Below are 10,937 nucleotides of genomic sequence, written 5' to 3' on the forward strand. Positions count from 1 at the left end.
CTCCACTGGCTCCCCATCAAATCCTGCATCACCTACAAAACCCTCCTTACTTACTTACGCCTATCGCTCCTTTTGGGGGAGCATAGGCTGTTGACAACAGTTCGCCAGGGTCCTCTGTCCTGTGCTTTGCTTTCCAGCTGTTTCCATGTCAGTCCGCTCTGTGTGATGTCTGTCTCCAAGTCCCTGCGCCAGGTGTTCTTGGGCCGGCCTCTCTTCCTTTTGCCTTGGGGGTTCCATCTAAGGGCCTGTCTGGTGGTGCTGGTGGTGCTGGTGTTTGGTTTGCCTAGTGTGTGGCCGATCCATCCCCACTTTCTTCTCTTGATTTGTTCTTCAACTGGTTGTTCGCCTGTTCTCTGCCAGAGATCATTGTTACTGATGGTATCTGGCCAGTGGATGTTCAGGATCCGCCTCAGGCATCTGTTGATGAATGACTGCACTCTAGTCATTGTGATATTGGTTGTCCTCCACGTCTCTGATCCGTATAGGAGTACTGGCTTGATGTTGGATTTGAATAGTCTCAACTTTGTCTGCTGACTGATTACCTTGGAGCTCCAGATGTTCTTTAGTTGGATGTATGAGGCCCTTGCCTTGCTGATTCTTGCTCTGACATCTGCCTCTGTGCCACCCTTCTTATCTATGATGCTACCTAGGTAGGTGAAGGATTCTACTTCCTCAAGTGCTGTTCCCTCCAGGTTTACTGGGTCTTTGTTGTTTGTGTTGATCTTGAGTATTTTGGTCTTTCCTTGGTGGATATTGAGGCCTAGTTGTGTTGAGGTGTCTGCCAGTATGTTAGTCTTTTCCTGCATCTGTTGTCAACTGTGGGATAGTAGGGCAAGGTCGTCTGTGAAGTCTAGGTCGTCCAGTTGTGTTGTGAGTGTCCACTGGATCCCTTTTCTCCTCTGTGCTGTTGTGGTCTTCAATATCCAGTCGATGGCCAGGAGGAAGAGGAAAGGGGACAGTATACCGCCTTGCCTTACTCCGGTCTTCACTTGGAAGCTTTGTGTGAGCTGTCCGCTGTGTATGACTCTGCAGGTCATTCCTTCATAGGAGTTCCTCATGATGTTGACAAGCTTTTCTGGTATGCCGTAGTGTCGAAGCAGTTTCCAGAGGGTGTTTCTGTGGAGGCTGTCAAATGCCTTCTCGTAGTCTACGAAGTTAATGTATAGTGGAGAGTTCCATTCCAATGATTGCTTGACTATGATTCGGAGGGTTGCAATCTGGTCCACACATGATCTATTGGGCCGGAAGCCTGCCTGCTGGTCTCTTAGCTGCGGATCCACCGCTTTCTTTATTTGTTCGAGGAGGATTCTGTTGAAGATTTTTCCTGGCACTGATAAAAGCATGATTCCTCTGTAGTTGTGGCATTGGCTGTGGTCTCCTTTCTTAGGTATTTTGACCAAGTAGCCTTCTTTCCAATCTGTTGGCCCTTCCTCTTTCTCCCAGATCTTCTCAAACAGAGGGTGTAGCATCTCTACCGAGGTGTCTATGTCTGCCTTCAGTGCCTCCGCAGGGATGTTGTCTGGTCCTGCTGCCTTACTATTCTTTAGTTGTGCAATGGCCTGTTGGATTTCCTGCTTGCTGGGCTTTCCACAGTTGATGACTGTCAGTCTCCGCAGGTTGAATGTCCGGTGGGTTAGGTGGTGTCGGTCTATTCAGGAGTTCTTCAAAATACTCTGCCCATCCCTCTTGCTGTTGGTCCAGTCTTGTGATGGTCTTTCCTTCCTTGTTTTTGATTGGTCGTTCTGGTCTGCTGAACTTTCCGGACAGTTTCTTGGTGGTGTCATACAGTTCCTTCATGTTTCCTTTTGCTGCTGCCTCTTCTGCTCCTTTAGCCAGGTTGTCGATGTCGTTTCGCTTGTCCTTCTTGGCATTTCTTTTGACCTTTCTGTTTGCCTGAGTGTACTCTCTTTGGGCTTTTGCCTTGGTTGCCCTTGTTCTGCTGTTGTCCTTTTTCTGTCTGTCTTCTATGTTGCGTAGTGTTTCTGCTGATATCCACTCTTTATGGTGTCTCTTCTTTATTCCAATCACTTCCTTACATGTTGTTGTGAGAGTTTCCCTTATCTTTTCCCATTGGTCTTGCTGGTCTCCTTCGTCACTGTTTAGATCTTGCAAGGCTTGATATCTATTCTTCAGCTTCAGTGTGAACACTTCTCTTATCTGTGTGTCCTTTTAAGAGGTGGACATTGAATATCTGTTTCCAAAAAAAAAAAAAAACGTTATTAGCTTTTTCCTGGTCGCGCAGGACCGACAGCTTTTTCTTGGCCACGCAGGACCGACAGAGGAGAGAGGGAGAAACGGGAGGAGAAGAAGGGAAGACATGCAGCATATGGTCACCGGGTGTGGGAAACGAACCCGGGATGTGGTGTGCTACTGGAGCGCCCTGAATATCTGTTTCTTTGATGTTGTTTCCATCCAGTGTTTTTTCAGTTTCAACTTGAGCGTAGCGCTTAGTAGGTGGTGGTCTGATGCTATGTGTCTGCTACTCGCCTTACTCGCAGGTCCTGCAGTGATCTCCTGAACTTGCTGGTTATGCAGAGGTGGTCTATCTGGTTCTCGGTCACTCCATCCGATACAATGTCCACGTAGCTCCTTTCCAACAACTATTTCGGCACTAAACTGAAGTGGTGTATACAGACACTTGTCTGTGGTGAAAATAGGGAAGGAGCTGTTAGTATGGCCACATGTATGTAGAGGAGCGGATGGGGGTGTGGCCAGGCGGATGGGTGTGTACATGTGAAGAAATGTATTCAGTATTAGACTGGCTATGGGATGTGTTCCACTTGAGCGCAGAGCGTAAGCTAATACGATATATAACCAGGTTGTTCAGGGCACAGGTGTCCACGAATCTCTCTCCATTCTCATTCATTTCTCCTAGGCCATGCTTTCCCAACACTTTTTCGAAGCCTGTGTTGTCTCCGTCAATCTTTGCATTGAAGTCTCCCATGAGAATGCTGATGTATTTTCCTTTTTGTTGTTCCAGGATGCTCTGTAGTCTGTTGTAGAAATCATCCTTTTTTCCATCGTCGCTGTCATTGGTTGGTGCATAGCATTGTATCACGTTCAACTTGATTTTCCTCTTCTTGGTTCTGAAGGTGGCTGTTATAATTCTTGATCCATGTGCCTCCCATCCAATCAGTGCTTTCTTTGCTGTTGTTGATAGCAAAAGGCCAACCCCCTCTGTGTGAGGGGCGTTGTCTTCTTCGTGCCCAGAGTAGAGTAGCAGCTCTCCTGTCTGCAGTCTTTGTTGTCCAGATTGCGTCCATCATGACTCACTAATTCCTAAAAGGTCTAGTTTGTACCTCTTCATTTCTGCTGCTACTTGTATGGTTTTTCCGGTCTCATACAAGGTCCTGACGTTCCATGTTCCAATTCGTATGTCTCTGGTTGACAGAAGGGGTTTCGACTCTGTGACTTTTGTGACTTGACAGCTTTCATCACACAGTAGGGCTGTCCCCGACTAAGGATTTGGATGGTCGACTAGGATTGGCCAAAATTTGCCGTTAGTCGACTATTGGTCGACTTAAAAAAAAGAAAAAGAAAAAAGTATAATTTTTTTTGTTTTTTTTTTCTTTTTTGGGCTGTGGGGGGTGCTTAATGTCTGAAGGAGTCGACTGAAGGCTTCTTGTCCTCTGCAAAAGCATGCAATTGGTCCACTGATGGATACATCTTGATATTTGTCTAGTCTAGTGTGTTCATTAGATGGGTGAAATCCTCTTTCAGTGCCTCTGTGCCTGTTTTCATAGGCAGTTAGCCTCTGGTATGCGTGCCATTAGCGTTAGCCACGCTTCTAGGCCTATTTTCTTTTGGAAAGAATGATACAAAAATAATATTAATACTTTTTTTTTTTTTTTTTATATTCGACTAAGAGGTTGGCCAGTCGACTACGGCCCCTTTCGACCGATTAGTCGACTAATCGATTAATAGGAGTCAGCCCTATCACACAGCGTCATGTTTCCTCTCATTGAGGATCCTTCTTCTTCCAGGGCTGAGGTCTGTTCTGTTGTCTGCGTTTTTGTAACGGTTTGTTTTTCTACGGGATGGGGTTGTTGGCCCCACGCCCAACCCCCATCTCTGGGGGAGGGTTTTGGAGTTGGCTTGTTAGTCCTCTTCCCACGCCTATTGTCTTCCAGGTGATGGATTGCAGCCTCATACCACGTGAGGCCAGACAGGCTGAGGGTTGTGTACAAGCTGTCTCGGCACATCAAGCCCAACCAACTCCTGCTACTGTGTATTGAAAGCTGCACTAGGCGAGCTAACCCTACCAGCAACGCAAGCCAGACAAAACCCTCCTGCTCACTTACAAATCCCTCCATGCTCTGGCACCTCAGTACCTCACTGACGTCCTCCACCCCCTCACTCAGTCACGGTCCCTGTGATCCTCAGACACTGGTCAGCTCTCCATTCCCCGAACCAGACTGCAGACATTTGGGGACAGAGCTTTCAGCGTGTCAGCTCCCACCCTCTGGAACTCCCTCCCCGCAGAAATCCGCAACACCCCAACTCTGGACTCTGTGAGAGAATCCTCCCGGATCAATGAATGTAGACAATCAGGTGAACTCAGTTGATAAGGTTTATTAGCTTACAAACCCAGGAGAATTGGCTGGAGAGACCTGGCGAGACCCCTGGCCGGGAGGGTCCCATAAACGGGCTCCCGAGACAAGGGAAAACGATGGTCCACCTGTAATATCATATGTTGTGCTGTCTTGTAATTTTCATAACATTTCATGTAATCTATTGAAAAAGATAAGACAAATAGTAAAAAGTTAAAAAAGAAAATGTAGTTAAATAGCCCACTGCCATAACATACCATACAATGCCATTTATTGACCCATAAGGACATTCAGTTACAAGGCCTGGACAGAAACAGAGTGCCCATCACAAAACAACATTCCCAGTTAACATCCATAGTTAACTACAGTAGGATAACAGACTGCCTCCCTGCTATTCCATCATTAGAGTAATGGGCCATTAGGGTCTTGGTAGACTTTCTGTAGTCTATACATTGTTTCAACTAAAACCTTTCTATGTCTATTTTTCCTCCATGCTGAATGAGTTATTTCCTAGAACGTACCATGAGCACATCTCACAATAATATTCAGATAATAATAATATTCAGATGATGATAATAATAATAATTGATTAATTGTAATCAGATATTCCATGGTCTTTAATAAGTAATGGATTTAATTAACTGAATGAATTTGTAAAAGTACAAAATTGCGGTTAAACCCACTTGCAGGTGTGTATTTAAATCAACAAATCAATTGGCCAACAAAATCCTACGATGATTACTCGACTAAGGATTTATTTTGTCGGGGACAGCCCTAATGGTTACCGCTGTGTTAAAATTGCGCATTACAACCACAAATGCGCTCACCGAGACACTATGGTCTCCTGTCCTAGATCACATGTACTACTTTGAGGGGAAGGACTACTCCAAGGACCCCAGCTCAGCAGACCAGAAGAGCTTCCACCAGCTGCTGGAGGAGCAGCTGGCTGACCTGGAGGAGCTCGGAGGAGAGGGACGGGCCCTCCGACACAAAGCTGGAGTAAGAGGCCCTCGTCTAACCCCAGTCCCTCTTTATCAGTTTTGTCAATCTGTGACATCATCAGGGCTGAGCCGAATGCTTCGTAGCTTTGATCGCTGCCCTGGTAATCTATGCCAAAATCAATATATAGAATTGTAGAAATAATAATCCAGAAAATGAAAATCTGTTCTTCTTATTTAGATGAGGATATTTAGTCATGAGAACTTTGAGAAAACCCCCTGGTATCTACCCCTATAGCTGTCATTTACCAGCTGCATTTGAAACTTTGCACGCAGCAAGAATGAAGCTTAGAGGATTTGCTGATAATTACTGCTGAAACTTTGTCGAATGCCAAAATAAATCCTAATCGGGACTGCCCTAGACACCATACGATGTATCTAGACTTGTATGAATAAGTATGTACTGTAGCAGCTCTCTGAGAAAAAAAACATATCTTCAAAAAGACAACTCTGGGAATTACGAAAAACAACCTTATTTCCAGATAACTGTGTACTGTATCTTTTTATTTGAATGGACTTTACATGTAAAATAAACCCTTAACTCAAGCTAAATCCTTGACATTGGACATTGCAATCAGACAAAAGTTAACAAAGTTCAGGTTTGTTTGGGACGGATGGATCTAAAAATGTTAGAGCCGTCCCAAACAACCCTGAACTTTTTGTATGATACTTTAGTCAAAAGATAAAAGAGCACTTTGTGCCGTCAGGTGTCTCTGTCGGGGCCCCTCGGAGTTCCCCAGAGGAAGAGGAAGCAGTTGAGTGAGGCTGAGCTGGAGCTGAGGAGGAAGAGGAGACAGGAGGCGACGGCCAAGAGAGCCAAGCTGCAGGAAGACAGGAGGAGGGAGCAGCAGGAGCAGAAACACAAGAAGAAGTAGGGACTCTCATACCTTGTCCTAAGAGATGTATATCATTTATATATATGTTAGGAGTCACACACCTTGTCCTAAGAGATGTATATCATTTATATATGTTAGGAGTCACACACCTTGTCCTAAGAGATGTATATCATTTATATATATGTTAGGAGTCACACACCTTGTCCTAAGAGATGTATATCATTTATACATATGTTACCGCCCGGCGATCCCATCCATCTTTCTGGCGAATGCACGTTCGCTAGAGGGTAGGATGGACGATTTGAGAGCGAGGGTCCGATTCCAACGAGAAGTGAGAGACTGCAACATCTTGTGCTTTACGGAGACATGGTTGAAGCCAGCGACTCCGGACCACAGCGTCTCTCCCTCGGACTCCTTCACCGTCTTCCGAGCGGACCACACGGAAGCCTCTGGTAAGAGCGTTGGCGTCTGCCTCATTACCAACAGCGGTTGGGTTAACCCCAAGGAGATAAAGGTACTCTCCCGTTCATGCTCCCCGGACATGGAACATCTCTCCATTCAATGTCGCCCTTTCCACCTACCCCGAGAGTTTACCGCGGTCATCATGACCGCAGTATACAGCCCTCCCCAAGCAAACACCGTCAGGGCTCTGGCAGAGCTGGCGGAGCATCTCAACATCCACCAGATAAAACATCCAGACGCAGCCATGATCATAGCCGGCGATTTCAACCAGGCAAATTTGAAAAAAGTGATGCCATCCTTCTTTCAACACATCGCCTGCTCCACCAGAGGGGGAAACACGCTCGACCACTGCTACACCCCGTTCAGAGCCGGCTACAAGGCTGTACCGGCTTCGCCATTAGCGGGAGCTACTAGCACGTCCGATCATGACGCCATTTTCCTGGTCCCTGCTTACAAACAAAGATCACGTGACGGCGTCGTGTCACGGGAGACAAAAAGATGGTCTGACCAATCGGAGGCCACGCTTCAGGGCGCTCTCAAGGACGTAGATTGGGGGATGTTTCAAGGAAGCGCCAGTGACGTCAGCGAGTTCGCGGACACCGTTGTGTGCTTCATAACAACACTCGCTGATAGTATTGTCCCCACGAAAAAGGTGCAGGTCTTTCCCAAACCAGAAACCGTGGGTGGACAGTACTATCAGAGCAGCTCTGAAATCTCACACCACTGCCTACAACCTGGGCAGAGAGTCAGGAAACATGGAGGAGTATAAGGCTACAGTCTATACTCTGCGCAAGGCTGTTAAACTTGCAAAATGGACGTATGCTGACAAAATGGAGACACAAATGGCACAGAATGACACAAGAGGCTTATGGCGGGGACTGAGGACGATAACTGACTACAAAGTCAGCGGCCCCTCAATGGGGAGCGACAACGCTTCTCTCGCGGACAAACTCAACTCTTTCCATGCTCGGTTTGGTGCAGACTGGCGCCGCTAGCTCAACGGCTAGTGACGTCACTGGCGCGCCGGCTGTTGTGGAGGGGGGGGGCAACCGCGGGGGGGGCGGGGACGCTCTCTCATTGTCGGTACACAGTGTGAGAAGAGCATTTATGCAGGTGAACACCAGAAAAGCTGCTGGCCCAGATGGAATAACAGGACGCATACTTAAGTCCTGTGCTAACCAGCTAGCCCCTGTGTTCACCGCCATATTTAATCGATCCCTGGCGGAGTCAGTGGTCCCTGCCTGCTTCAAGATGTCTACCATCATCCCTGTACCAAAGAAACCCTCCCCAACAGGTCTCAATGACTACAGACCGGTGGCACTCACCTCTGTGGCCATGAAATGTTTCGAGAGGCTGGTCAAGGATCACATTTGTGCCTCCCTCCCCAGTGATATGGACCCTATGCAATTTGCATACAGGCCAAACAGGTCCACTGATGATGCGGTCTCCCAAGTACTGCACAGCACCCTCTCTCACCTGGACCGCCAGAAGGGGGGCTATGTGAGACTGTTGTTCATCGACTACAGCTCAGCGTTCAACACCATAGTCCCCACCAGACTGGTGGACAAGCTGATCGAGCTGGGTCTGAGCTCCGCTCTGAGCGCCTGGATACTGGTCTTTCTGAGCGAAAGGCCCCAGGCGGTCAGGGTGGGGGGTCAGACCTCCAACACCATCACCCTGAGCATCGGGTCCCCCCAGGGCTGTGTTCTGAGCCCCCTGCTGTACTCACTATACACACATGACTGTGTGGCCAAGTTCAGCTCCAACTCCATAGTGAAGTTTGCGGACGACACAGTGGTGGTGGGGCTGATCTCGGACAACGACGAGAAGGCCTACCGGGAGGAGGTTGAGGTACTGGAACGCTGGTGCCAGGACAACAGCCTGCTCCTGAACATTGGTAAAACCAAGGAGCTGATCGTGGATTTTAGGAGGAGACAGCAGGAGACACACACACCACTGAGGATAAACGGGGCTACCGTGGACAGGGTGAGCAGCTTCAAGTACCTAGGGGTCCACATCTCAGAGGACCTGACATGGACAACACACATAGACTCAGTCGTAAAAAAGGCGAAGCAGCGCCTCTACCACTTGAGACAGTTAAGGAAGTTCAGAGTATCTGGGAAGATACTCCAGTCCTTCTACTCCGGAGCTGTAGAGAGCATCTTGACTGGAAACATCACTGCCTGGTATGGCAACAGCACGGCACAGGACAAGAAGGCCCTACAGAGAGTGGTGTGCTCAGCCGAGCGTACCACGGGTATTGCACTACCAACCCTGCAGGTCCTATACAACAAGAGGTGCAAATCCAGAGCCTGCAGGATAATGAAAGACCCTCACCACCCCAACAACAGCCTGTTCATGCTGCTGCGATCAGGCAAACGCCTGCGAACACCAGTAACGAGGACAGAGACTTCGGCTCAGCTTCTTCCCCCAGGCCATCAGAGCCTTGAACACTGAACTCTCCATGCACAAGCACACATGAGCACACACACACACTGTTCACGCTCACACACTAGCAGCCACTTTAACACTTTAACATGAGCACACACACACTCATGCTGCACACACTCACACTTATGGACACTTTACAGAAGGAAAGGTCACTTTAAGAATAGTATAGTAGAGCTTGAGATTGTATAATATAGCATTGTATAGCAGTGTACATAAAGACCCAGTGCCTCATCCGTAGCTAACAGTGTACTGCACTACCACAGGACCTAGCATGTCCTACCATGCTCTGTAAATAACTCATGTACAGATACCGATATGCCCTACTTTGTTTACTTGTTTATTGCACAATGTCGCTCTATTGGTTGGATTCTTATTATATATTATTACTATTGTATTATGCACATCGTTGCGGGCAAGACCCCCCGCATTTCTCTGTATACCTGTATGCCGTGACAAATAAAACTCTTGTATCTTGTATCTTGTTAGGAGTCGCACACCTTGTCCTAGTCCTAAGAGATGTATATCATTTATACATATGTTAGGAGTCACACACCTTGTCCTAAGATATGTATATCATTTATACATGTGTTAGGGCCCGCGTCCACCTGCCTCATATTTCCAGCTGAAAAACGCTGGCAGTGCGCCGGTAGTTTTGGGATGAAGCGCATCTTGTAGCGAGATGACGGAGAGAAAGAAATCTAGCGACAGCCATCGTATTTTACTGCCGCGGTTTTGCACATATAGCATATTTTAATACACTTTATTGTATATTAATTATATATATAGTTATTGCCTGACACCACAGTTTGCCCTTTGCTTTTTATTAGTGTATTCGTGTAGTTATTAGTGTATTTGTGCCCTCATACTGCTCCTGTCTCTTGCGGGTAGACAGGCAGGCAGCTCCGGTGTCAGGTTACAAGCAGAGTGGTAGATATGACTGGCTGTGATTGGTTGTCTGAATATGCGCTCGGCGCACCGCTCTGGAAAGTTCAGAAAGTTTCAACTCTCTAGGCTGTGTGCGGCCGCATAAAAAAGCTGAAAGGTGCTGAAAAAAAAAAGCAGACTGCAGCGCATTACCTATAGGCGGCCGCATACGCTCCCTCCCCATTGGAATACATTGAAAAAAGACGCGTGCCGTCATAAATATGAGGCAGGTGGATCCGCGCCCTTAGGAGTCACATGTTGCAATTTACCTATCTCAAGCCCTGCCCTCTCTTCTTGATCCTCCAATCACAACTATCACTTCCATCAGGGACAAACCTTGTTTACAGGGTGGGTAACATCCGCCCTCTTTTCTTGACCCTCCAAATTGCCGAGGGAAGCGACAGTTGTGATTGGAGGATCAAGAAAAGAGGACAGGCTTTGAGATACAGTAGGTCGATTAAGATTTGAGCTCAGGGAACATTAAATAATTTGGGGAAACTGCCAGGATCCTTACACAGTGTCCATGTGTGTTGAGCCAACAGGTCGCCCCAGACCTACTGTAAGCTAACGTACATTACCTGGTATGATTATTCTTCATGTCTTTCATGAAGGATGGCATGGTGGGAATCGCATGGCTACAGGTCACTGTGCTTACGTTCCGTGGACAGTGAGGACGAGGACGAAGCGAGCGAGGATGAAGGCAGCGTCTGTTCCTC

At 47.5% G+C, this 10,937-nt stretch overlaps 1 protein-coding gene across 1 annotated transcript in view; it reads left to right on the forward strand.

The window, feature by feature from the left end:
- chd1l (chromodomain helicase DNA binding protein 1-like) overlaps nucleotides 1–10,937 on the forward strand; it is a 65,322-nt gene that overhangs the window by 40,585 nt on the left and 13,800 nt on the right. The window contains exons 16-18 of the mRNA XM_084308399.1: nucleotides 5,404–5,549; nucleotides 6,256–6,419; nucleotides 10,833–10,930. Coding sequence (XP_084164525.1) covers nucleotides 5,404–5,549; nucleotides 6,256–6,419; nucleotides 10,833–10,930 — 408 coding nt within the window. The remainder of the gene's footprint in view (nucleotides 1–5,403; nucleotides 5,550–6,255; nucleotides 6,420–10,832; nucleotides 10,931–10,937) is intronic.

This window comes from Notolepis coatsorum (assembly GCF_963971535.1).
Source record: "Notolepis coatsorum genome assembly, chromosome: 2".
NCBI classification, from domain to species: Eukaryota; Metazoa; Chordata; class Actinopteri; order Aulopiformes; family Paralepididae; genus Notolepis; species Notolepis coatsorum.